Source organism: Dromiciops gliroides, chromosome 2, assembly GCF_019393635.1.
Source record: "Dromiciops gliroides isolate mDroGli1 chromosome 2, mDroGli1.pri, whole genome shotgun sequence".
In the NCBI taxonomy this organism is placed as follows: Eukaryota; Metazoa; Chordata; class Mammalia; order Microbiotheria; family Microbiotheriidae; genus Dromiciops; species Dromiciops gliroides.
In genome coordinates this window covers 42,747,894-42,775,602 of record NC_057862.1, presented here as the reverse complement: position 1 = coordinate 42,775,602, position 27,709 = coordinate 42,747,894, and the positions used below count along the sequence as shown (strand labels likewise).

The 27,709-nt window shown below is 41.8% G+C and overlaps 1 protein-coding gene across 1 annotated transcript; it reads left to right on the top strand.

Moving 5' to 3' along the window:
* Nucleotides 1-612: 612 nt before the first annotated feature.
* Nucleotides 613-23,525, top strand: ECHS1 (enoyl-CoA hydratase, short chain 1). Its single transcript, XM_043979957.1, has 8 exons — nt 613-775; nt 10,145-10,342; nt 11,635-11,762; nt 14,443-14,542; nt 17,006-17,110; nt 17,851-17,970; nt 20,820-20,887; nt 23,028-23,525. The coding sequence occupies exons 1-8, from the start codon at nt 688-690 to the stop codon at nt 23,091-23,093; spliced, it is 873 nt and encodes a 290-aa protein (XP_043835892.1). The 5' UTR covers nt 613-687; the 3' UTR covers nt 23,094-23,525.
* Nucleotides 23,526-27,709: the final 4,184 nt, after the last annotated feature.

Sequence of the window (27,709 nt, the reverse complement as noted above, 5' to 3'; positions counted from 1 at the left end):
CTTGCCCAGGGTCACACAGCAAGTGTTAAGTGCCTGAGGCCGGATTTGAACTCAGGTACTCGGTGCGCCATCTAGCTGCCCCTCCCCTTTCTCATTTTGAAATCTATGGACCAAGGTATTTTCTTTGACATTGGAAAAATCCCGCTTCTTGAGCCTTTACCCCGATTGTCTTGGGCATTACAGGTAGGGACAGGTGCACTACACAGTATATTAAGTCGTGTGAATTAAATGCTTGCTCAGCAATAAGCTTTCTGTAACGTTGGGCAAGTCAGAAGGAGCTGATCCAAAAGCCATCTCAGCTCGTTTCCTAGAAAGGTGGCCTTGAACCGGTTGTTCCCTGTTTCTGGGGCTCGGTTCCCTTGCCTGTGAAATGAGGGGGCTGGAGCGGACCGCGTCTTGAGACCTCTGGCAGCTCTGGACTATCTCCGGATCTCGCACTATCCTATGATCTTAGTCCCAGTCAGTTGCATTGGCCAAGGGGGCGGGGCTTGCTAAGCCTCCCCCCCTTCCTCCTCCCCCTTCTCTAGACTTGAGGGAAATCTCGCGATGCCATAGAGGGGGAGGCTCGTGATCCGTCCCCTGATTGGTCTGGGCAAGAAAAGGGGGCGGAGTCAAGGTCAGGGCTTTTTCTCTGGTCGGAGAAGCCAAGATCGCGACCGTGACCCTGTAGGTTCGAGGCTGCGCGCTATGGCTGCTGTGTCCATGTTGCTGCTCCGCGGGTCCGCCCTGTTCCGCCGCTGCCCACGGGTGCCCGCGGCCCGCACCTACGCGGCGGGTAAGCGGCGCCGCCCCGGGGCGGGGGAAAGGGATGAGGAGGGAGAGAAAAGTTGGACTTGAGGCCCTGTGGGTGTCCACGTACTTGCGTGGATAGAGCCCCTGAGACCCCGGTTCAAATCCCGGCGTTGCCCTGTGAGCCTGCGCGAGTCACTCAACCTCCCCGACTCAGTTTTCCCACCAACAAAATGGGTCTAATGTCAGCCTCTATTTCCCGGGGTCGCCGTGCACAGATGGGATACGCCTCGCCCGTAAAGGACTTTGCAAACCTTAAAGCGCTAGATGTGTGTGAGTGGTTATAGAACGGAGGGGTCGTTGGTTTCCAGCCATCCAGAGTTTATTTAGCACCTGCTTGATGCCGGACACTAGGAATAAAAGAACTAAAAAAGGGGAAAAATATCAGCCCTCGAGGCGCCTCCATTGTCCAGTGCTGCTTCTAGGGCTGACAACCTGGTCAGTGATTATCGATTTAGAATTCCAAGGTTCCTAGAGATCAGGAAACTCAGAAGCGGGTGCACGCAGGAAAGAGACGGAGTGAGGCTCGATGTTAGGAAGAACTGGTGAGGAGGGATTCCCTCTTCTGGGAAGGCTCCCCTCTTCCAGGCATGGGAGCTAGTGCCAAGGAAAAGGCATAGAGGCAGTACGTTGTGGGGGACCATCCCGGCTGGAACATAGAATCGCTGGACAGTAAGTCATGCACCATAGGCTAGGACCAGATTGGGAAGGGTTTTCCATAATAAGTAAAGGCGGCCAAAAGAGGAATGGACTTCCTTGAGAGATGGTGGGTGCCCCCCACAATGGAGGACATGAAGCAGAGTCAGGGGATGGAGGAAAGGCCCCTTTCCCCTCTCAATTCTGTGATCCAGCCCCAGAGGTTAAGTAACTTCTCAAGTCGTAACTGACGAGGTCCTCTGCTTTCAAATCCGTTGTTCTTTACAACATGCACTGATGCTTTTTAATCTTCTTGTACTAGGGGAGATATTGTTTCATGGTGTAGTGCTGGAGGAGGCTGACCTTAGGAGACCAGTGTAGTCTAATGTTGTGGGAGGATGTGGCATTTAGAGAAGAGGTCATCTAAGTCCTGCTGGGGACGGTGACCCCCTGACTCATTTACTCTTCAGCTCGGAGTGACTTATCTAAGTCACTTTCACTCTCCACATCCTGAAGAGTCCAGAGAAGCTGGTGAGAACGTGTGTCGGAAGCCCAGGGAAGAGATTTAGCATATCCCGTTGTAGGGAGTGGTCATCAGTGGCAGAAGAAATAGGGCAAATGGGGACTTTAAAAGGCCTTTGGATTTGGTGATGAGGAGGTGATAGGGAAGCCCTTGAAAGAGCAGGGCATGGATGGGGCAGAAGCCAGGAGGTGAAGGTGGGAGCATCTGGGCATGGATAACTTTTTTTTTTTTTTTGCAGGGCAATGAGGGTTAAGTGACTTACCCAGGGAGGCTGGATTTGAACTCAGGTCCTCCTGAATCCAAGGCCAGTGCTCTATCCACTGCGCCACCTAGCTGTCCCCCATAAATAACTTTTTAAAGAAATTTGGGAGTTAAGGTTAGAATGCGACACAACAGCAACTGGAAATTCAGCAAGTCAGCAAGCACTTATTAAGGGCCTACTGTATGCCAGGCACTGTCCTGGTCACTGGAGATATAAATACAAAAATGTATCAGTTCCTGTCCTCCATGAGTTTCCTTTCTACTAGAGCTGGGCTGTAAGGGAAGGGAGGGAACAGAGAGATCTAAGAACTGGGGGAAAGGCCTTGTGTAGGAACAGGCTTGGGAGCCTAGTTTGGAAGGGAGCAGGGGATGCCAAGAGGTGAAATTTAGGAGGAAGGAGAGCATTCCATGCATGCATGGCAAGGGGAACAGCCTCACCAAAGGCACAGAGACTGGAGAATGGAATGTTGTAGAGGTGCCAGAGCAAGCAGGCCACTCTGGCCAGAACCCCGAGTTGTGAAGGGAAATAGGGTACAATCAGTTGAGAAAGGCAGGCTAGAGCCAGTTGAACAGGGATTTGTGTGTTAAACAGAGTTTGTATTTGGTCCTAGGGCCATCAGCCCCCACTGGAACTCCTTGAGTATGAGAAGGAATGCATTCAGACCCTTGCTTTAGGAATATCCATGTGAGCAGCTCTAGCGAAGCTGGAAGGAAGAGAGAAGGAGCATCAAGGGCTAACTCATTTTGTAATGATGACTATCGATCCACTTCAAATATGAGCCTAACCTCTCAACTGTGTCTTTTGTCCAGGACCAGCTTCCCTAAATTCAGGAAAGTTCATATTCACTAGCAAAGAATTTGAATAATAATACAAAGACCTCTAGCTTCTTATGAAGACAATAATCATAGCTAGCATTTATGTAGTGCCCACTGTGTGCCAGGCCCTGTGTTAAGTACTTTACAAGTATTATCTCATTTGATACTCACAAAAATTCTGGGAGGCTATTCTTATCCCTATGTTATAATTGAGGAAACTGAGGCAGATGGAGGTTAAGTGACATACCCAAGCTAGTAAGTCTCCGTGGCTGGATTTGGGCTCAGGTCTAATTGATACCTCCCTATTTTGCTGCCCTCTTTATTTGAACCCTAGCAACACTATCTGAACTAGTATTTCAGTATCAACATGTTTTTATGATGAAATTGAAATTTCTTGATTGTATATCCCTAACACCCACAAGATAAGAAATAAGTCAGTATTATATCCATATACATGCTATCTTGATTAAATAGGATTTGCAATCTAAGTCATTTATTGTATACTTATAATTTACATAAAGCCTAAAAGATAAGGCTTAATATTCAGGTACACAGTAGGTGCTTAATAAATGCTTGTTGACTTGACTTTGGATCTATGATAATTTTTGTTAACAGAACATGTTCCACCTGTATTGTAAAGGTTTCGAGATTTGCGAAGTATAACCAGCACACTCACACTTCTCGAGTTAAAAGAACTTTATTAAATATAGGATAGCGAGTTAGACAAGGACAATAAGTTTCAGAAGTATAGAAATCAAGAAACAAAGACACAATAACAATTCCAATCACAACTACAGCAATAAGACATACATCACCAAATCAGGGGAGCACCAACATCTGGATTTCTAGCTGGGGGATCCCAGTTCACAGCTTCCAGAGTTCTGACTGGGAAAGGTCCCAGGCAGAGCATCCTCTCCACGGGTGAGATTTCAGAGACCACTTTCCCAGTGAAGACTTAAATACAGTTTTAAACAAAGAAGACATTAAGTCAACTGCTTGCTTGACCAGCAGAGATGTTCTCTTCCTTCCTCAAGGACTGGCCAAGTCCGTGAGACAGGAAGAACATCCTACTTTGACGGGAATACATTTATCTGTTTCTGAACTTCTGCCAAAGTTCTGTTTTGTTCCAAGGAAGCAGGACAGGCTTTCGAGGCAGAAAACAAACCTATCGATCATCCTGATTTATTCCAAAACCAAAAGGGTCCCAGCAAGTCTATATTCTCATCAACTGGGAAGATCTTCCTAAATTCATAATTAACCCTTCACCACCCTTCCTATAACAAAAAATAAATTAACATCATGTATAATAGATTTTATTGTAAAGGTTATCCCTATTGCACAAGATTCCTAGGTAATTTATTACATATCTCTAGTTAAAGCCCAAAAGACAATGCAATTATAATTTTATCCCTGTGGCTACACCCTCCATAAATGTTTATTACAATTATATTTCCCAAACTTGTATTATTGTCCTTTTTTTTGTTGTTCAGTTATGTCAGACTCTCTGTGACCCTATTTGGAGTTTTCATTTTTTAAAAAAATTATTTATTTTAAACTTAAATACAAAATGAGAAAAGGAAAAAATAACATTCCCATTTACACAGCAGAACATGAGAGGATTCAATGTAAAACAATACATTTCCATTTTAAGAAAACCTGTCATAAATCCTAGACATTGTTTTCAAAGCAACCCAGCTTTTACGTTCTTCCTTCTAAGTTTTCTTTTGTTCTCTGCTATATACTTTTTGTTTTATTCCCTCCTCCAAGACTTTAATTGAACACAAATATATATATGTATGTGTACCTATATATGCATACATATATACATATACATACACATATAAACATACACATGTATGTGTGTGTGTATATATATGCAAGACCATACTCTGTGTATTTCTATTTGTTAGTTCTTTCTCTGGAAGCGGATAGCATCTTCCTCCATAGGTCCAAGTCTTTCCATATTGTGAGAGACAGTAATAGTTTGATACATGGTGAAATCTTCTCAGAATAGCTTGATACATGAAGAGATCTTCCCAAGGAAAGCATGCCCATATAGGGAACAGCAGGGCAATATTATCTAGTGAATTAAGACAGCTCAAGAAAGAGAAAAGTAAATTTTTTCAGGGTTAGAGTTAGAAACCAGTTTGAGCTGGCTCTTGCTATTGTCCTAGAAAAAGTAGGTAAAAGGTGAATCCTAGTCTTTATTGTGCTTGCTTAATAGATTTATCAATATTAACTTCTCCACTATATAAAATCTCCACTCCATTTTTCATCATGGATCACATGAAGGTGTATGTGTATGGGAGGAGTAACATATCAAGGAGGATTTAGCTAGAACTCTTCTGGTAAGACTGTGAACCTGTGTAGCAACCTACGGTGGCTATGGGGAGAGACTGATTATGGCAGAGTATAGGATAAATACAAAGTGCTTGCTTTCAGCATTTGCACTCACCTACTGCTTTTGTGTGTGTGTGTGTGTGTGTGGGTGCCCATTCTCATGAGAATGCAATAAAGGTCTTTTTGTCATACCAAAGCTGCCTCTGAAAGAACTAATTTTGAGAAGGTGGTCTGCACCTGTTCCTCACACATATTTTTCTGATTTATCCAGCTCATTTCTTATATTACAGCAATGTTCCATCATAGTGATATATGAGAGATTGTCTATGATCATTTTCCCCCCAATTTTTTGCTTTCTATCTAATCTTGGCTACATTGGTTTTATTTATACAAAAGAATTTTTAATTTAAAATAATCAAAATTATCCATTTTACACTTCCAACAATGCTCTTGCCTTATAGTTTAAGGTCTGGTGCTACTGAATCTCCTCCCTTTATACTTTTCCCTTAGTTTCTTTGAAATTCTTGACCTTTTGTTCTTCCAAATAAATTTCTAGTAATTTAATCGGGATGGCATTGAATAAAATAGGTAAAATTGTCATTTTTTGTTATATTGACTTTACCTACCCATGAACAACGAATGTTTCTCCAATTTTAAATCTGACTTTATATAAAGAGTGTTTTATGTTTATATTCATGTAGTTCCTGTGTCTATTTTGGCAGATATACTCTCATTTTATACTCTCTAGTTATTTTAAATAGTCTAAAACAATATTGAATCTTGGTGACATTTCCCCATTTTTCTTTTAACTAAATTTGCTTTAAACTTTGTCTAAGATCATGATTACTACCCCTGATTTTTTTTACAAAATAAATTATTCTCTAGCCATTTATTTAATTCTCTGAGGCCGGATTTGAACTCAGGTACTCCTGACTCCAGGGCTGGTGCTTTATCCACTGTGCCACCTAGCCGCCCCCAAAACTATTCTGTCATTTTTTTTCGTTTTGTTTTGTTTATTTGTTTTTGCAGGGCAGTGGGGGTAAAGTGACTTGCCCAGGGTCACACAGCTAGTAAGTGTCAGGTGTCTGAGGCCAGATTTGAACTCAGGTCTTCCTGACTCCAGGGCCGGTGCTCTATCCACTGTGCCACCTAGCTGTCCCCTATATCCCTCATTTTTAATTGTTTTTTTTGAAAGCAGAAAATTGTTGAATTCAGATTTTTAATCCATTCTGTTGTTTCCATTTTATGGGTAAATTTATCTCATCACACTCCAATTTATAATTACTTGTTGTATATTTCCCTCCATCTAATTTTCCTCACTATACTTCTTTTCCTATTTACCCTATCCCTCCTTCCTCCTCTGATTTACTTCTACCTGCTACCTTGCCCTCCTATTTCTTAATCTGCCCGCCCCTCTGAGTCCCTCCCTTATCCTCTCCCCCACCCTCCATCTTAATCTACCTATCTTTCTTATCCCTACCCCCTCCTAATTCATACTCTAAACACCCTTCTAAAAGTCCCTCCCTTATTCTATTCTGTCACCCTCTTCTTTCTTTCTGAATTTATAAATCTTTTATACCCTTGCAGATGTATATATTGTTCTCTCTTTAACTCATTTCCCAAGAGAGTAAGGTTCCAACACTACCAATACCTCCCCCATTTGTTTCTTTTATCAATTCTTCCTATCATGCCTCATTTGTATGAGATCCTTTTTATTTCTCCCTGTGCAGTTTTATTTTTTTAGAATTACCCCATCATCCACAGCTCAGTACAAGCCTTTCTTTCAAACTACTCCAATAATGATCATCATGAGAGTACAGTTAACATTTTTTCACATATAAAAGTATAAAGTTTGACCTTATTGAGTCTCTTCTAGTTGGTCTTTAATATTTACCTTATATTTCTCCTGGATCTTACATGTCAAATTTTCCATTAAGTTCTGTTCTTTTTGTCACAAATACCTGAGAGTCCTTCAGTTCATTAAATGTTCATTTTTTTCCACTGAGGATTATAATTAACTTTGCTGGATAAATTAACCTTTATCATAACCCCAACTCCTTTGCTCTACAAAATGTAGTGTTGCAAGACCTATGATCCTTCAACATAGTGGCTGTTAACTAACTATGATTGGGTTCTTTCTCCTTTGCTTGCTCATTTTTGTTTTTATTTGGTTTTACTTTATTTTTAGCAGTTTATTATTGATATTCAGGTTCTAATCCTGAGGTGTGGGGAATGATGCCCCAGGCCTCAGGTCCTTCTTATTCTTATTTTCTGAGCTTTGTCCCCAGTCCCAACATTGGGCACTCCTCTCCACCCCTGAGCCTTGACTGGGGCAAATGCTCTTGTTCCCTGTGGACCCTCTGGTGGCTGCACACTACAGCTGTCCTCTCTGCCCTGGAACTGAAACTTGAGACTCTGCTCTCCTGCCAGTGCCCACAGCCAGCAGGGTCCCTGCCCCACTGCTACCACACTCACCACGTGTATGCTGCCTCCTTCTCCCCTGCAGCAGTGGCCTCAGCCCCAGAGCTGTGCTTGGCTTCCTCCACAGTAAAAGGCCTTTCAAGACTTTCTCCTACTCAGCCCTCTGGCCTCCACATTGTCCATGAGTCTATCTCCCCACCCAGCAGCCCCGCCAGGGCTTTTGGTTGTGATTCCACAGAGTTGGCCTAAACACCTTTGCATTTGCTTTTCATTCTGGCCAAACTTTGTGTCTTTCCTGGGATCTTCTCATGTAGTCGTGGGAGGACAGCTGCTTTAGCCTGACCTCTTATTTATTTCTGCTACTCTCCATTCACTTTGAGGAGGAAGTTTGGAGAGCCTAAAGTTTTCTGACCTGCTCTACCACTTCCCAGAATCTTCTCCTCCATGTGCGGTTTTCTTAGCAAAGATCCTGGAGCATTTGCCATTTCCTTCTCCAGCTCATTTTACAGATGAGGAAACTGAGGCAAATGGGGGAGGTGACTTGCCAAGGGTCACCCAGCTAGTCAGTGTCTGAGGTCAGATTGAGTCTTCCTGACTCCAGGCCTATGTGTATGGTGGTGTAAAAAATCTTTCCAAGGTCGTTCACTGCTCTTCCATCTGTCTCATTTTCAATATATGACTGTGATGATGTGCCCCAAACTAAACTCATAATCTCTGGATTATAAAAGGAACTAATTATATTGAAATAAATTTGTCAAAAATGGTTTTTTTAAGTTCATAGACCCCAAGTTAAGGGCCATTATCTCTCTTTGCTTACATTGATAGTTTTTAAAAAATTATTTATGTTAAAATTAAATTTTATTTTTGCCAGTTAACAAGCATTTTTTTCTCTTTCCCTTTCCTCTCTCTTGCTAGGAAGAAAAGAAAAACAAAATTAATATGAAATGAATATGCATAGTCAAGCAAAACAGCTTCTCCCATTGGCCATGATTTAGGTGTATTAGCCAGTTTTGCTCAGTGTCAGTTTTTTTTTTTTAATTTTGTTTATTAACCTGTTAAGCATTTCAGCAGGGCAAACCATCCCATAGACCAGGACTTCTTAAACTTTTTCCACTCACAACCCCTTTTCACTAGAGAAATTTTTATGCAACCCTGGGTAATAGGTATATAAAATAGGCATACATAACCTTTTACTGTTGCCAGATTTTTCATGACTCCCACATTCGGTTATGTGACCCCATAGGATTACAACCCACAATTTAAGAAGCTTTGCCATAGGCCATTTATTGTACCTGGTCTCACATATCACTAAAATAAGATCTGACTTTGGGATGGGCTATGTGGGAGCAGTGGTAGACGGGGTGTTTGTTATTGTGAGAGTGGGTAGAGGAGAGTCTCTGTGTTGTCTACTTTATCTCAGCCATTCTTCTCTTGAGAAAATAGAGGCCACATGATGTACTGAATGGTGTGGGGGACTTGGAATCAGGCCAACCTGGTACCGGATAGCTGTGCAACCATTGGTAGGTTACCTCATCTGTAAAATGGGAATAATCTCTATAGTCCCCATCTCACAAGGTTGTTATGTGATTAAAATGGGGATGCAAAAAATAGGCAAATGACAATCCCTGCCCTCAAGGAGGGCCAGTCTGATACCACGTAGCTACCTAGGTCTTTTTCCCAGTGGCCCAGCAGAGGAAGTGGTCAGGAAGAAAGCAGGTAGGAATAGGACCTTGAATTCATCAAACAGTATCTCTCTAGGTATCCCTGCTCCCTTTGTGTTAGGCAGCCTCCCTTTTCTCTGACAAAAAGTTAGAGAATGGGATCCTAGGAAGTAGTGGCTAGGTAACTACACAGGACTCACAAAGCTGTAGCTGTTGAGTTTGTAGGTTTGTATAAAGCCAGAGTAACTGTCTTTCCCCACCCTCTTCTCTCCTTCCTCACTTCCTTCCTTTTTTTCTGTTCAATTTTCTTTTCTAATAACAATTTCTTTTCTTTCCCTCCCAACTTCCCATTAAAAAAATGAAAAATTAAATTAAATTAAATTAAAACAATAATACCCTTGTAACAAATATGCATAGTCAAGCAAAACAAATGTCTACATTGGTAGTGTCCAAAAATGTATCTCTTAGTCTGAACCTTGAGTCTATCCTCTCTCCTCTTTTCAATATATACTAGCTTTTCAGCCTACACTTACAAGGAATAAACCTTGTCATTCAAAAGTAAGCATATCTCCAAATTATATTTTGGATCAGTCGATATGCTTTGTTTAGGTTTAGGAGACCAGGGAAGGGTGAGCCCAGTGGGCTACTTTGGTTTTTTTTCTTGAGTGGAATTTTTCTTTGTGCTCTCTTGTTGTAGGTGGTGACTTTGAATACATCATTACCGGGAAGAAAGGGGAGAAGAATAACGTGGGGCTGGTCCAGCTGAACCGGCCAAAGGCCCTGAATGCACTTTGCCAGCCTCTGATAAATGAGCTTAACCAGGCTCTGATAGCATTTCAGAAGGATCCATCTATAGGAGCCATAGTCCTGACAGGCTCAGAAAAAGCATTTGCAGGTGGGTCACATTGGATGAAAACAGTGAGTAAATGGCCTTGCCAAGGTTGCCTAGACTTCTGGATAACTTATGGATATATAGACAAGTTTATGAGTTGTAACTGACATTCCTCAACATATGTATTCTGTTCAAAGAGACTTTGACAAAGCATGGCTCTGTGACCTCTCATTAGCAGCTTTTTTTTTTTTTGGTGAGGCAATTGGGGTTAAGTGACTTGCCCAGGGTCACACAGCTAGTAAGTGTCAAGGGTCTGAGGCCAGATTTGAACTCAGGTCCTCCTGAATCCAGGGCTGGTGCTCTATCTACTGCACCACCTAGCTGCCCCAGCAGCTTTAAAAATATTAGGTGATGGGGGCGGCTAGGTGGCGCAGTGGATAAAGCACCGGCCCTGGATTCAGGAGTACCTGAGTTCAAATCCGGCCTCAGACACTTGACACCTACTAGCTGTGTGACCCTGGGCAAGTCACTTAACCCCCATTGCCCCGCAAAAAAAAAAAAAAAAAAAAATTAGGTGATAGGCTCTTTGGGGCCAACCATAACCTAAAGTGATGTGGGAGCAAGTGGGAAAATTGCTAGAAACAAGCATATTCTTCAGTCTATGCAGTAAGGACTAAGAAATAGCACTTTTAATAGCCCTGTGACCTTTTACTGAAATTACTGAAGACTCAGTTTCCTCATCTGTAAAATGGTCTCTAATGTTCTTTCCAACTACATCTATGATTCAATCCTCCCGCACCCTGCATCCCCTCACACACACATATCCCTGGGATTTCCTTGGTGCAATTGTAGGTCTTTGCAATTTATGGTCAGAGGGTATCCTGGAGCATTGAGAGGTTAAATGACTTTCCTACACAGTCAGTATTGGTCAGAGGCAGGACTTGGACCCAGGCTTTCCTGACTCCCAGGCTGACCTTCTGCTCACTAAACAATGATACCTTGAAAAATTAAGATTCAGCCCACTCTTGTATTAATATGATTCCTGTAATTGTTTGATTTAAAATCCCAGCACTCCAATTTAGAGGTTACCCACACAGAGATTAGATTAGATTGTAGACTTTTGAAAGTTTAAGTGGGAGGCAGCTAGGTGGCGCAGTGGATAAAACACTGGCCCTGGATTCAGGAGGACCTGAGTTCAAATCCGACCTCAGACACTTGTCACTTACTAGCTATGTGACCTTGGGCAAGTCACTTAACCCTCATTGACCCACCCAAAACAAAAGTTTAAGTGGGAAGGGATGTGTCCTCTTCTCGGTGACGATCAGATCTTTGTTAGTTTTTCTCTCTCTTTATAGCTGGAGCAGACATCAAGGAGATGTGCGATTTGACTTTCCAGTCTTGCTACTCTGGAGTATTATTAAAGGACTGGGATGCCATCACACGAATCAAGAAGCCAATCATAGCTGCTGTCAATGGTTTCGCAGTGAGTGTTGAGACTGTTTCTCGCATCAGTTTCCTTCATTTCAGAGGTCTCAGTGATTCAATTCAAATATATTTATAGCAAAGATTTTGAATTTTCCCACTTGCAGCTGTCCAGCAGCAACAGGCACTTCCCTCTGAGCACCTAGAAATCCGGGAGGGTTTAGGGAGGAGTAGCTTCTCTCTTAGCAGTCATCATTTTCTCATGAAAACTAAACTTTTTTAAAATTTATCTATGTATTTATTTTTAGTTTTCAGCATTTGTTTTCATAAGATTTTTAATTCCAAATTTTTCTCCCTCCCTCACTTTCCTCCCCCCACCCCAAGTCAAAAAACAATCTAGGTTACATATGTACAATCACATTAACATATTTCTGCATTAGTCATGTTGTGAAAGAAGAATCAGAACAAAAGGGAAAAATCCTCAAAAAAAGAAAAACAAAAATAGAAACAGTATGGTTCAATCTGCATTCAGAATCCACAGTTCTTTTTTCTGGATGTGGAAAGCATTTTCCATCATGAGCCTTTTGGAATTGTCTTGGATCATTGTATTCCTGAGAAGAGCCAAGTTTATCACAATTGATCATCACACAATGTTGCTGTTACTGTATACAGTGTTCTCCTGGTTCTGCTCACTTCACTCAGCATCAAGCCACTTAAGTCTTTCCAGGTTTTCGTGAAATCTGCCCGCTCATCAATTCTTACAGCACAATAATGTTCCATTACATTTATATACCACAACCTGTTCAGCCATTCCCCAATTAATGGGCATCCCCTCAGTTTCTAATTCTTTGCCACCATAAAGAGAGCTTCTAGAAATATTTTTGTATATGTGGGTCCTTTTCCCTTTTTTATGATTTCTTTGGGATACAGACCTAGTAGTGGTACTGCTGGGTCAAAGGGTATGCATACTCCATAGTCCTTTAGACATAAAAGCTAAACTTGAAACATTGTATTCCACTGAATGGTAAAACACCAGTCCTCCTGGAAGCCTTCAGGTTATCTTTTCATGACCCTCTGTCTGAATTAAGTGTCTTTTTTATCTAGGCAGTAGACACTGTAATTGCCTTTGTTCTTTATAGTTACTTTTTATTTTTTTTTTTTTTGGTGAGGCAACTGGGGTTAAGTGACTTGCCCAGGGTCACACAGCTAGTAAGTGTTAAGGGTCTGAGGCCAGATTTGAACTAAGGTCCTTCTGAATCCAGGGCTGGTGCTCTATCTACTGCGCCACCTAGCTTCTCTGTTACTTTTTATTCTTAACTTAAACCCCAAATGAAGTGAGCACTTTCATGTACAAAGTAGGACAGAAAAAGAGGATTGTACATGAAAATCTATTCTGTATAGCTTGTTTTCCCTTTTAGATATAGAATAAATGCCGTATGTGGCTTTCAAAACTTCCCTGTTTGCGTTTCCTTCCTGCCCTCCTTCTGTTGTCCCCTGTGCATTCTGTTTTTAAAAAATGCTTCAATGACCCTCTCTGCTTTATGTCTCTTCTTTTTTTTGGCAATCTGTGCATGTTCGTTACAAGGGTTTTGTGGTTTGTTCTTGTCAGTAAATGGTAGGAGAGGTGGTGGGAGGGAGAGAATATAGATTTTTCCTCATTGAAAAAATTTCATGTGGGCAGCTAGGTGGCACAGTGGATAGAGTACTGGCCCTGGAGTTAGGAGGACCTGAGTTCAAATGTGACCTCAGACACTTGATACTAGCTGTATGACCCTGGGCAAATCACTTAACCCTCATTGCCCCAGAAAAAAAAAGAAAGGAAAAGAAAAAAATTTCATTTAAAAATGACTCAAGGGGGGCAGCTAGGTGGTGCAGTGGATGGAGCACCAGCCCTGGATTCAGGAGGACCTGAGTTCAAATCTGGCCTCAAAACACTTAACACTTACTAGCTGTGTGACCCCAGGCAAGTCATTTAACTCCAGTTGCCCCACAAAAAAAAAAAATATTCAAGGGGGGAAGAGGAGGGAGGGTGGGAGAAAAATTTGGAACTCAAAAAATATCTTTACATGTAATTGGGGAAAAATTTGTAAGTTAAATTAAATTTTAAAAAATGTAAAAATGACTTAGCTCAAAGATCCTTCCCCTCCCAAAAAATCCAAAACTAAAAATATCATTAATTTCCAAAATAAAATGAAAGAACTGGACTAAATGACCTCTAGCTTCCCTTCCATATACATCCTGGATTGTGATAGTAATTTAATCTTAATCAGTTGATCAGTCTTAAAACATTTTAAAAATGCTTTGGCATAAAACACTTTTCTCTGGGTACTTTTCCAGCTCCTTAGATTTTAATTAAAATACCGAATTTCTTCTTAAAGGCGAATTAGAAGGATTGCTCTGGTTTTCCAGCCCTCCCTTCTTGAATATCATTAGTATTGTTTTTTATTAAGTGGAAGAGCTTCTTTTAGGGCATGGTTCCCCATGGTGCCCAGCCCCCCTCTAATAGAGCAGGGATTATGAGAATAAGTTCAGGGTTAAGGTAAAGTGTTAGAGATGTCATCAGTTGTAGGAGGGAAACCACTAGGTTTTTGGCTTAGTCACCTCACCCTTCAAAGAGATGACTTTCCTATCATTGTCAGTCTCCTCCCTTTTTTGTTTTAAGGGGATTTACAGCTGGCAAAGGGGATAATTGTCGGTTTGGTGTCCACTGTGTGCCAACGGCATTTTGTTTGTTTCTGCAGCTTGGGGGAGGCTGTGAGCTTGCTATGATGTGTGACATCATCTACGCCGGTGAGAAGGCTCAGTTTGGGCAGCCAGAGATCCTGTTAGGGACCATCCCAGGTAATGAGACCACAGGCTAGGTCATCAACTCTTCATTTTGCCACTAAAGTTGTCTAACCATTGGTCACCCTGGGATTTGAAAGCTTTGCCTGCCAAGCTCCAGCACATTGGTGGCTCTTACTCAACTGGAATTCAGAGAGTAGAGAGAGCCTCATCACCAGAACTCTGTCTGCTAAAGTGTGTGTGTGCAAGTGTGTTCTGTGAGCATGTGTGTGAGTGTGTTCTGTGAGTGTGTCTGTGTGTATGTGTGATATTTGCATCACTGAAGAGAGGGCTCACTCTATAATCCTGGATCCTTGGAGTGGTAAGGGAAGTAAGACTTTAATTCATTTGATTCCTAACAATTGATACAATATTATGGAAGATGAAAGGTGTCTGAAATGAAGATGAGCAGAGGCAGAGAGGGTTAGTCCTAAAAATAAGGATAAGACATTTGTGTTGGATCCAAGAAATAGGAATCTAGGGGGCAGCTAGGTGGCATAGTGGATAGAGCACCAGCCCCTGATTCAGGAGGACCTGAGTTCAAATCCAGCCTCAGACACTTGACACTTACTAGCTGTGTGACCTTGGACAAGTCAGTTAACCCCCATTGCCCCACACAAAACAACAACAACAAAAAAAACACAAAGAAATAAGAATCTAGTAAAGGGATATGAGGCTAACTTATTTTAGCAGCTTCTGTTAGTGTGATATACGCAGAATTCTTCCCATTTTTTTATTTTAGTGAGGCAATTGGGGTTAAGTGACTTGCCCAGGGTCACACAGCTGGTAAGTGTTAAGTGTCTGAGGTTGGATTTGAACTCAGGTACTCCTGACTCCAGGGCTGGTGCTCTATCCACTGCACCACCTAGCTGCCCCATTCTTCCCATTTTTTAAAGGTTTAAACAGATGGTGAAAAGAAGTAGAAGGACCTTAGGGGATGACCTTAGGGTTCAAGTCCAGACTCCTGTGATTACTGATTATATACCATGGGCGAGTTATCTCATTTCTTCCTCAGCTTCCTCACCTGTCAGGTGGGGATGGTGCTATTTCTGTGACCCACCTTGCAGGATTGGTGCAAGGCATGAACTTGGCAGGCCTTGGAAGCTCTGTGTCAGTGTGAGTGGGGATGAGTGACTGTTACAAGAGCAGGCACACACATGTGCATGTATATATGTTCAGCATGTCATACGTGTGTATGCATATCCATTTATTCACATACATGCATTATGTGTATCTATGAGGATATAGTTGTGTCTATACGGAGAGAGGGAGAGACAAGTTTAGCTAATGGCTTGAAGAAGGACCACAGGATCAAGGCTTTAGAACTGGAAGATCAGATAACATACACCTTTTACTTAATGTATTTACTCACCAGGGAATGCAGTGTGACCTACCTAGAATCACCCAAGGGCATGAAAGATATAGACAAGGGCTACATCCATAATCTGGAGGAGGCAGGAACACACAGGAATCTGGTCTAGAGTCACTGGCAGGACAAGGATTCAACCAAAGTCTAGAGGGGGACCTTGCATGCCAAGACAGGAGGATGGGGTCCGCAATATTAGACCAAGCTCTGGTCACCTTGTGCTTCTGGGCTGTTGATTGGAGTTCAATGGGGAGGTCTCCCTCAGGTGCATCTGATTGGTGTCCCATTTCTAAGTTCAAAAGGTAGGCAACACAAACCAGGGAAACTGCATGGGAAATGGACGTTTCCAGCCTGTCAGATCCCAGGAGAGAATTGCAAGTGCCAGGCAGAGGAAAGGGATTTTAGTTATCCCGTTAGAGCCAGGCTACAAGTGGTTATGGGTGACAATTATCATTCATCAGATTGTTTTTGGTTTTTTTTGTTTGTTTGTTTTGGCGAGGCAATTGGGGTTAAGTGATTTGCCCAGGGTCACACAGCTAGTAAGTGTTAAGTGTCTGAGGCCGGATTTGAACTCAGGTCCTCCTGACTCCAGGGCTGGTGCTCTATCCACTGTGCCACCTAGCTGCCCCCTAGATTGTTTAATCCTAACACCTACCTGTTGAGCACTGAAGGAATGGGAGTTCTGAGTTGGAATAGAGAGAACTCACTGAGGTGTATGGGGCATTGTTCCAAAATTATCTTTTTCTCTGGTGAGAGGCGGTGGGAATTGTTGGGAAAGCCAGTGGGTAAAAAGAAAGGGAAAGAAATGAAGGCAAGATAGTACTAAATACACTTTTGACTGGGGCTTAGACACTCAGGGCTGGAAGTAACTAAAAGACTTCAATATCTAAGGGGAGTATTCCTGGAAGTGAGATGAACCAGAGCCTGTAGTTTTTCTGTTAAGAATTTTTCTGTTCCCCCCAATCTCTACTCTGTTTGCCCTTTACTATCTTATCTGTCCCATCCTTGACTTTTATTCAGCCCAATGGTTAATATCTTTGAGGCTTACAAATGGTATTGGTATCTTTTTTTTTTCTTTTTTGAGAGCCTAATAATTATCATTTTATTCCTTCTAGGTGCTGGGGGAACTCAGAGACTTATCCGGGCAGTTGGAAAGTCTTTGGCCATGGAGTTGGTCCTTACAGGTGACCGAATCTCAGCTCAAGAAGCCAAGCAAGCAGGTACCGACCCCATCCTTTTGTAGCTGCCACTTCAACCAGTGAGTCAGTCAGTAAGCATTTATTAAATTCCTGCTGCATGCCAAGTACTGTGCTAAGCACTGGGGAGTCAAAACAAGTCAAAAAATAGTCCCTGCCCTCAAGCAGGTCACAGTGGAATGGTAGAAGCTCAGAACAGGGAATTCACTCTCACTCAATGCCAAGGTGAGAGGGAGGGGATGGTAGCCATTGTTTCCTCCCATGTTCAGATAGGGTGTTCCTCAGGATTCCTCTCAGCAAGAGAACCATATTCTTCTAAGAGCTTGAGGACCTTGGTGCTGCTAGCACGAATAGGGTAGTGATGCTGTTGTTGCTCGTTAAGAAGGTTGCATAATTGCCAAATGTGCCTTTTCACTCTACCCCCTTCCAAGTGACAAAAGGGAATTTGCTGTTCTCTTCCCCCAAATTGTTGCTGCCTGGAGTTTGGTTCTGTCCATCCTCAAGAGAAAAGCAAGCAAGTCACTGTTGAATTCTCATCCCTGATAACATCCACACAAGGTCTCTTTGGGGAAACTTGTGGCTTAATCTCGACGATGAGGAGAGGAAGCACAGAACATGTATTTGCTGAATTGATTTCTTTGTTGATTTTGGAAAGGTGTTCATTGCTCTATAAGAATCCGGTCTTACTGGTGAAGTAGGAATAGGGACTAAATACTTCCGAATGAATTTATTTGGTATGCTATTTACCTTGTTTTTTGCTTTAGGCCTCGTCAGCAGAATATTCCCTGTGGAGAAGCTGGTTGAAGAAGCCATACAGTGTGCTGAAAAAATTGCCAACAATTCTAAAATTGTTACAGAAATGGCCAAAGAAGCGGTGAATGCAGGTAATGAATTTAGCAAAAGTGGAAGGGGAAAAAAAATGGAAGGGATACTTCGGGGAGGAACCAAGGCTCCAGGGAATATTTCTAAAGAGTGAAATTTAATGGCATTAAAAGGCTGCATCCTAATTCACTAATGACATCGGGAGTAAAAATCCTTTGGATTCTCAAATATTTCAGTTGGGGATGAGACAGTCTTCTGTTTGAGCAAGAGAGCCTAGCTTCTTCACATTTGTAACAAAATGAAAACTCTTCCTTTCATAACTTCCAACTAAAGTACATGGCTTTTGCTTAAACTAAGTAGGAGAACAGCACTTCCTATGCTTGCTAGGGAATTCAGTTGAGAACAGACACCCAATCCATGCTGAAGGCCCTGAAATAGTTCAGCATTCTAGTTCCCTCAGGTTGTTATTTTTCCCCATGGTAGATTAGATCATCATAAAACAGAAGCTTTCTCTAAAAAGAGCCACATTACATTCATCCTTAACCTTTATTAGAGGTCAGTATAAGCCCATTTGAATGGAGTTTGGCTTCTATAAAGCCATAGTTGAAGATACTATCAATTTGGCTCAATGCACCCTTATGCAAGTACTCCTGGAATGAATTTCTCCATAAGATTTACTTCCAGGAAAAAAAAATAAAAGCCTTTCTTTGCCAAATAATCACTACGTTTTCTTTTGTCATATGAGGAATATAATGTAACTCAGGGTGTTCTCTTGTCTTACATTCCAGAGCCCAGATCAGTGCCCTGTTGTAGTAATCAGCCTTTGTCAAAACCTAGAAAGCTCTCCTCTGAGCTTCTTGGGTTCAGCTGGTTCCCTTTACAATTCACAAGCCACTCAGATACTTTGGGCAGCAAGTGGGCAGCAAGGAGACAGAGTTCCCAAGGGCAGGCTTTTTTGGCCTGATTCACCTTTCACCTTCCTGGTGCCTCTCAGAGTCTTGCTTTACATCTTCTTATCAGATTGTAGAACTGGGATCCTCAACCTTGTTCTATCTCACAGACCCCTTTGTTTGACTCGTGAAGCCTGTGGACCCCTTCTCAGAATAATGTCTCAAATGCATAAAATATATAGGATTTGATATAGGAGAAATGTCTTCTCTCTGAGTTCATGTGGTAGATAGCACGGCCAAATATATATTTACCACAATGCAGAAATTATGGAGGTAAAAGCCTAGGTTTTGTCATTATGCTTAAAGCTAGGGTTAGGCTTCAGAGTAAACTTGAACCACAAGGAGGATTCTGACAAGGCTTCTTATAATTATAAGTGACAATTATTATAAAATTATACATCAAAATGACAGAAATCATTCTTTTATATATCGTAATCTTGGACATCCCTCCTAGACTATAAAAGTTGGAGAAGATAGATCCAATATCCCATATTTCTTTCAATGTCATAAAAGTTGTACAAACTTAGTTAAACAGAGTCATAATCTCTTTTGGGTTTTTTTTTTTTTTGGTGAGGAAATTGGGGTTAAGTGACTTGCCCAGGGTCACACAACTAGTAAGTGTCAAGTGTCTGAGGCTGGATTTGAACTCAGGTCCTCCTGAATCCAGGGCCGGTGCTTCGTCCACTGAGCCATATAGCTGCCCCGTCATAATCTCTTATATCCCCCTAAGGAAACAAACTTCATCCAAAAAACTCTATAGGTAAACTGAGTCAGGTTACAGTTTAAACTATTTATACAGGATTCCCAATAGGCTGATTGAGGGAGAGAATTTACTAGTTTCCCAAGGAGTCTTGGACAGTTGAGGTTCTTCCTCTGGCCTCTTATCTAAGGAATACTTAAGGCTCTTAAGTAAATTTTTATATCCTGTGGGACAGCTTTTGTTCAGGTGAGGTTAACATGAAAACAGACTTTTAGTTAACCAAAAATTGCAGGAGGAATGGTCCTGAGTCCCAAATAATAAAAGGGAATCAAAAATTCCCCTAACATCGCAAAAAACAATTATATTGAAATACAGTGATCAAAATACTGAAAGTTCCAAGTTTACAGATATCCTGAAGTCTTTCCACTATCTCCTTGGGGGGTCCACGAACTTAAGAACTCCTATCCTAGGGGCATTTTCTCACTTCTGATACAACCTGCTGCAAAAATCTCCAAATGCATATCAGCCTCTGTACATAAACTTCCGGGAGTCTAAGAAGCTCATGCTCACAAGTAGCTTCTCTTGGACTGTGCTGCTCCACAGACACAGAAGAGGCTCTTTCCCTGGGTGACTTTCTTGAAATGGAAGGTTAAGGCTTAGAAACCATTGGCCACATGAATCTTTTTTAACTTCTGAATGGAGCTGTACAAGAACAGGACTGGAAACTGGGGAAGTTCTGGGCTGAATGCCACTAATTAGCTTTGGGCTTTGGGGCACATCACATTGTATCCAGGCTCTTCTTCTCTCTTCTAAAATGCTTGAGACAACAGGTACAAAGGGTGCTCTTTAAGCCTCTCCAGTACTTTTGTTTAACTTCTTTATTATTCTTTATTTTGTTGTTTATGGAATTTTATAAGATACAGCAGTGGGGAGGGGGCAGGCGGTCATGAGTATAAGTTGTGAGACCCTCAGATTCACTGGTATTGAGTTAACAAGTTTCTTAAGTGTTTCTGAAGGAGCACCACATGGTCTTATTGGGGACTGCAATTGAAAATCAGCTGTGGTGAACTGCAGAGAAGCTCTCACACACACACACACACCCCCTAAGGACACCCTAAACACAGGAGGATTAAGGCTAGAAACTTCTCAGAGGCCACCGCAATTTGGTGAGCACTTTGATTAAAAAAAAAAAAGTCCGGACAACAGCATCACACTCATCCTGTGTCTTCCACATTCTTGACGCTTAGGATTTGTTTTTCAGCTTTTGAGATGACATTAGCAGAAGGACTTCGACTGGAGAAGAAACTCTTCTATTCAACCTTTGCCACAGTAAGTAAATGGTTTAGCCAGTGGTGCTGCCCCTGCTACACCCTTGAAGTGGGAGGAGTTCCGATTCAAGTCCTTACTCACGTGTGACTTCAATGTGAAAACAGGAGGTTATGTAATTAAGGCCCTCATGCTGATATGGAGGCTACTCTGGGTTCTTTAGGGTGGTACCAAGCACAAGCAGGTCCTACCAAACCCAGAAGCCTCCAGGAATGTGCATGGTTATCATTAAAAACCCATCCAGCCAAGTTTCAAGAGGTTCTCTCCCCTCAGAAGGTTGGCTCTCAGATGCTGATTCTTCCATCAAATGAGATAACATACTTTATAAGGCATTCCGTTAGTGTAAACTATTGTTATTTTTGGCACCTTATGAAGACTGTCAGCTAAGGCGTGGAGGAGGGGCCGAAGCCTGTGCTGGTAGAGTGGCTACCTACTCTGAAGGGCGTAACTAATTGCCACTTCACCTTTCCTAGCTGGCTCAGCTCTGATTTTCAGATTTAGTTGGGCATGTTTAACCTGCTTGGAACAGACACGGTATAATATAAAGAAGTCAAGCGTTAGAAAAGGACAATTGAGAAGATTGTTCTGAGCATCCTATTGCCATCTTTGTTGATAGCTCCTCTAATGGATTTAAAACATATTTACACACAATTATTTCCCCGAAATATATGGAATATACATATGTCTGTATATTAGGTAAAATGTTGTATCACCCAGATTTTTATATTGGGATCTGTGAAGCCTTAAGCTAATACTGCTTTTGTTTTGGGGGGGGGGCAGGCAGTGGGGCAAATTACTTGCCCAGGGTCACACAGCTAATAAGTGTTAAGTGTCTGAGGCTGGATTTGAACTCAGGTCCTTCTGAATCCAGGGCGGGTGCTTTATCCACTACACCACCTAACTGCCCCCTTAAGCTAATACTTTTAGAATGTTTGCTGGTAACCAAAGGAACGAATAGTTAGATGAATTCTCATTTTTATTTCTTCCTTACTGCTGAGTGCCCACTGTGGTACAGGTTTTGCTGAGCAAATGAAAGAGTCTCTTCCTAGCACGTAGAAGCATATGAGTTGTGTATTAGTAGCTAAGATATATGAACTCAGATTCAGGGAGACTTGGATTTGAATCTTGCCTTTGATACTGATTAGCTGGCAAATCACTTAACATTTCTAAGCCTTGGTTTGAAGGTAGTAAGAGCATCAACCTCACATCCTTGTCCTGAATCTTAAAGCAGCTTGTATCATCATAGAAAGAGCTCTGGGTTTGCAGTCTGAGACCCTGGGTTCATTTTCCACCTCTGTCACCATCTCCTGTGTGACTTGGGGCAAATCAGGTAACCTCTCCGGGCCTCAGTATATATCCCCTGGATCCTCCTCAGCTCCAAAAACACCTGGTCCCATGCTCTCTGACTCTTCCACACTGCCCATAGTGAATATTCTCAATATTTTTCTTCTAGTCTCTCTTATCCCCTCTCTCATCTGTAAAACGAGAGAGTTAAACTAGATCTTCATAAACTGGATTTCGACCCTATATGGGGTCATGTAACTGAATGTGGGGGTCGAGAAAAATTCGACAACAGGAAAAGATTATGTATGCCTATTTTATATCCAGGGTCATGTAAAAATTTCTCAGGTGAAAAGGAGTCACGAGTGGAAAAAGTTGAAGCAGCTCTGCACTAGATGGCTCCTAAGGCCTCTATCAATTCTAGATCTGTGGGCCTTTGATCCATGGATTGGCTGTGGCATTTAAAGTATAAGATCCTAACAATGTTGAGATATTGCCATCTCTGTGGATTTCATAATACTCCATATCAAATGCAAATAGATTCTTAATAAATGTTTATGATTGTGATGCTGGTGGAATGATAGAGATGAATGCATTCGATGCTGCTTTTCACAAGGGATTAGCTTTGGTGGGTAGAACGGAGCCTAGGACACCACAGGTAGGATTTGCATGGGAGGTTGGAGTGGATTTGTATCAGTATAGAAATATACAAGGATGCAGGAAGAGACTGAATGTCATCAATTCATAGAATTTTTATATTGACATAATTAATATAATTTTTCTGTAACAAGAGGAGGTTAGGGACTGAAAGAAGGAAGATTACATATTGATGCCAACTTTTCCCTTTTCTTTCTTCACAAAGGACGACAGGAAAGAAGGAATGAGCGCATTCGTGGAGAAGCGGAAGGCCAGCTTTAAAGACAAATAACTACTGACGTACACTTGAGAAGTGGCAAAGACACTTAGATTTTTCTTTAGAAGTGATTTTTTAAAAAAATAAAACTCATAGCTATGGTACACAAGTAAACTATAAGTGACACAATGTGCCTCTGCTGAGACTGCAGAATTGATTCAGGACATCCTTTGCTGATTCAGAGAGCATGTCCTTCTGTACTTTGGTTCACCAGGATCCAAGGTCTTATCTCAAGATGCCAAAGTCATTTATTTGCCTTAATGGATCTGTTTCCAGGTGCATCTTACCAGTCTGATGTTATTGTCTGGTGTTAGGTCAGAAAATCTTCACTGGAAGTCTTTGGTGTTGTATATTAAAACAGCTTCACTTGACATAAGGGATTAAGAGTCTGGACCTTATTTAAATGACATGGATAAGCTGTTGATTAAAATGACTTCTTCCTCATTATGCCCTTTGTCTAAAGAGGTGAGTTTTTTAAAAATCCTCTTCATAATAGTACCACAAAAACAGATAAGGAGCCATTACACAGGAATGTATCATCTTTTTTGGGGGGGATTACTTTTGTTACTTAGGCCATGGTTGTGTATCTGGCAACCTCAATTAACAGGAACACAGTGGAGAACCAGGAGGGAGGCAGAGAATGCTTCTGAGCGGCTGAAATGGACATTGGGATGCCTGTTAATGGAAATTCTTGCATTTACTTTTAGGAGATGGATGATTCTTGGTTTAGGCCCAGTTCTAGTAGGCTTAGCAGTCCTGCTTCCCAGCCTGGAGCTGCAAATCATAGTTACAAGAAGTGATTATCCGCATCTTCATAGCAAAGGACGAGACACAAGAACTAGAAAGTAGCCACAGGAACCCAAAACGTGTTCTGGGACAATACAGTGAAGGCCCTGAATCTGGAGTCAAAAGGATGGCGTTCAAGTCATACTATTAAAGATTTAGAGCTGGATGGGTCTTTGGATGTCATCAAATGCAGGGCTTCTTGTGGGGCAGCTAGGTGGCACAGTGGGTAAAGCACCGGCCCTGGATTCAGGAGGACCTGAGTTCAAATCCGGCCTCAGACATTTGACACTTACTAGCTATGTGACCCTGGGCAAGTCACTTAACCTGCATTGCCTCGCAAAAAAGAAAAGAAAATGCAGGGCTTCTTAAACTTTTTCCACCTTTTTCATTGGAGAAATTTTTTACATCACCCTAAGTATACAGGTATATAAAATAGGGTACATAACCTTTTACTGTTGCCAAATTTTTCACAACCCCTCATTCAGTTATTCAATCCCATATGTAATGGTGACCCACAGTGTAAGAAGCTAGGATCTAGTGAAAGTTCCTTATTACAGATGAGGAAACTGAGGTAGAAAAGTGAGCAGTGATTTATTCGCCCAAGGTCACAGAGCAAGTAGCATAGCTGCTGTGTGACCCTGGGCAAGTCACTTAACCCTTGTATGCTTCAGTTTCCTCATCTATTAAGTGGGGACCATAACACCTGACTCAGTTGTGAGGATCAAATGAGGTAATGGTAATGAGCTTAGCACAGTGCCTGACACATAGTAGGCACTATATAAACGTTAGTTTACGACATTAAATAGGCTTTCCAGTTTGTTCTACTATATCATACTCCCACCCTAATTTGTGATTTACTAGCTGTATGACCTTGAATAAGTCTCTTCACTTTTCTGAGCCTCAGGTCCCTCATCTCTGTAAAGAGAGTGCTGGGCTTAGATGATCTTTAAAGACTTTTCCATTTTGAACGGTAGGTTTCACCTCATACCAATTGAGTTGGTAAAGATGATGAAAGATGGAAATGGTCAACATTGGTGGAAACGGTGGAAAGACAAACACTAATATTGCCTGCCAGTGGAGCTGTGAATTTGCCCATTCATCCTGGGAAATGATTTTTCCCTATGTGGGAAAAGTCATCAAACTCTTCATCCCTTTGGCCCCAATATGCCACTACCACTGGCAGAATAAAAGACACTGTATATGATGAAATACTTATACAAGTGCTTTGTGGCAGCAAGATAATGTGGGTGCCTGCCTGTAGATGGGGAAATGGCCAAACAAACCATGTGATAGGAATATAATTGAATATGACTGAATCATAAGCAATTATGAAAATGAGGGATTCAGAGAAACATGGAAAAACTTGTATCTGAAGTGATACAGAATGAAGAAAGCCTACCTAAAAAATCAGTATCCACCATTTTGATAATGCAAATAGATGATCGTATCACAAAGTCGATGGAACTCAGATTAAATGTTAGTGAACAACCTTGATCCTTGAGTTGAAAGAAGGTAACATCTCTCCTTTGAAGAGAGGTGGGGAGAGAAAGTGCCACAGGTTGTCCTACTTCTTATTTTGTTGGTCAGTTAGGCTTTTTCTTCATTTTAAGGTAGACTTAAAGGACAGGAGGAGAAGCATATCATAAAATCACTAATGTCAAAAATATCTATCTTTAAATGGGGGAGGGGAAGAATGTGTTCCTTGTAAAAACAAAAACAGGCACAAAACCCTGTGGCCCATGGGTGGGAGTAGGCCCTAAAACTGAGAAAGCCTGCAGTTGTTCAAATGATCACTAGAGGGCTCTATAAGTGACTTATAGAGATCTGGAAATTGAGGAATAATGGTCAAACAGGAAAGCAAAATGTGGATCTTTGTATAAAGCAGCAAGCGAGCCACAAAGAGAGAACTGACTTTATTCTACTTAAGAAATTAGGTGAGGGGCGGCTAGGTGGCACAATGGATAAAGCACCGGCCCTGGATTCAGGAGTTCCTGAGTTCAAATCCGGCCTCAGACACTTGACACTTACTAGTTGTGTGACCTTGGGCAAGTCACTTAACCCCCATTGCCCCGCAAAAAAACAAAGAAAAAAAAAGTAAAAGTAAGAAATTAGGTGAATGGGGAACACCTATTAGATTTCTATCAGAAGTTGTTCTAATTTAAAAGTTTTAGAACTGAAAGGAGTAAACCTCAATTAGGGCATCTAGCAGGCACAGTGGATAGAGTGCTGGGTCTGGAGTAAGGAAGACTGAGTTCAAATCTGGTCTTAGATATTAGCTGCATGACCCATGGCAAGTCACTTAACCCTGTTTGCCTCAGTTTCCTTGTCTGTAAAATGAGCTGGAGAAGGAAATGGCAAAACCACTCCAATATCTGCCAAGAAATTCTCAAAAATGGGTCACACGATTGAAATGACTAAATAACATCAAAACCTCAATTATGAAGAAAATTAAGAACTGCGATTAATTTTGTCCCTTCTCAGGCTGGATAAGTGGAGTATTAACTACATAAAGACATCTAATAACTTCCTAGAGCTACCAAGGAATTGGGTTACATTTCTGATGTCCAGTTGCCCCCTATGACTATCAAAATATCTAACTGGTAATTTCAGATGAGCATGCAAAGTGACAAAATGGGAGGATAGAGAATCTACCTTCACAGGTAAAGAGTGGATCACCTGCTGACCCTAGTCATTTTACCAACTGCCCTAGTACATTATTTTGTTTTTGTTTGTTTGTTTGTTTTTTGCGGGGCAATGAGGGTTAAGTGACTTGCCCAGGGTCACACAGTATGTCAAGTGTCTAAGGCTGGATTTGAATTCAGGTCCTCCTAAATCCAGGGCTGGTGCTTTATCCACTGCACCATCTAGCTGCCCCCTACCAATTGTGTTCTACCCAATTTAGGGGGATCCCTACAACATAGTTCTATTTAACTACTTGGTAGGTTGTATATTGGTCTTTACAAAGGAATATTTACGTTAAAGGTAGAATACAGACAGACAAACATCTTCCCCAATACCTAAGGTGAAAAAACCCCATTGTACCACTTTAGTCTCTGGGGAAGGGAGGGAGATAAGATTCATGGCTCATCAGCAAAGACTTCATGTAGAAAGTAGCTGTTTGCGTTTTGAAAGAAAGCAAGGATTTACAGAGGCAGAGGTGAGGAAAGCATGTATTCCAGGAATGAGAATGGGGTCTATGCCAATGACCCTCGGTGGGAAATGGAGATCTTTGTGTGAGGAAAAGTAAGAAGGCCATTGTCGTGTGTGTGTGTGTGTGTGTGTGTGTGTGTGTGTGTGTGTGTGTGTGTGTGAAGGGGAATAATGTGTAATACATTTGGAAAGTCAAGTTGGGATGAGCTGGTGAAGGGTTTTGAATGCCAGCATAGTTTATCTAGAGGTAAGAGGGAGGCATTAGAGTTTACTGAACAGGGAAGTGACATGGGAGTGCTTTGGAGAATTCTTGAGTAACCAAGAGTTCTTTTGAGAGGTAGGGAGTTGTGTGAATGAGAGAGCTAGAGAAATGGAAAGGCCTGTGATTAGAGAATGGGATTTGGGCCTTCAGAAATGTGGTCATTGTATAGTTAGTTCTATGTAATGGTGAAGTCTCAGATATGCCTGGGTCGCCGTGCCTCTGTTATGGGTAAGAGATAGAGATCAGGTTTCTCACCTGTACAGTGGGAAGGATGAACTAACTGATCTCTAATCTTAGAGAATTCTGTTATTCTAATGAGCTCATTCTCGAACATAGAGGAAGAGAATATTTCTGTCCCGTAGCCACAAGTGTAGCCCCAGTGGAGGCCATCTGTTGTACACATGATGGGTGGGGACTCAGAGAAGGAGAATGA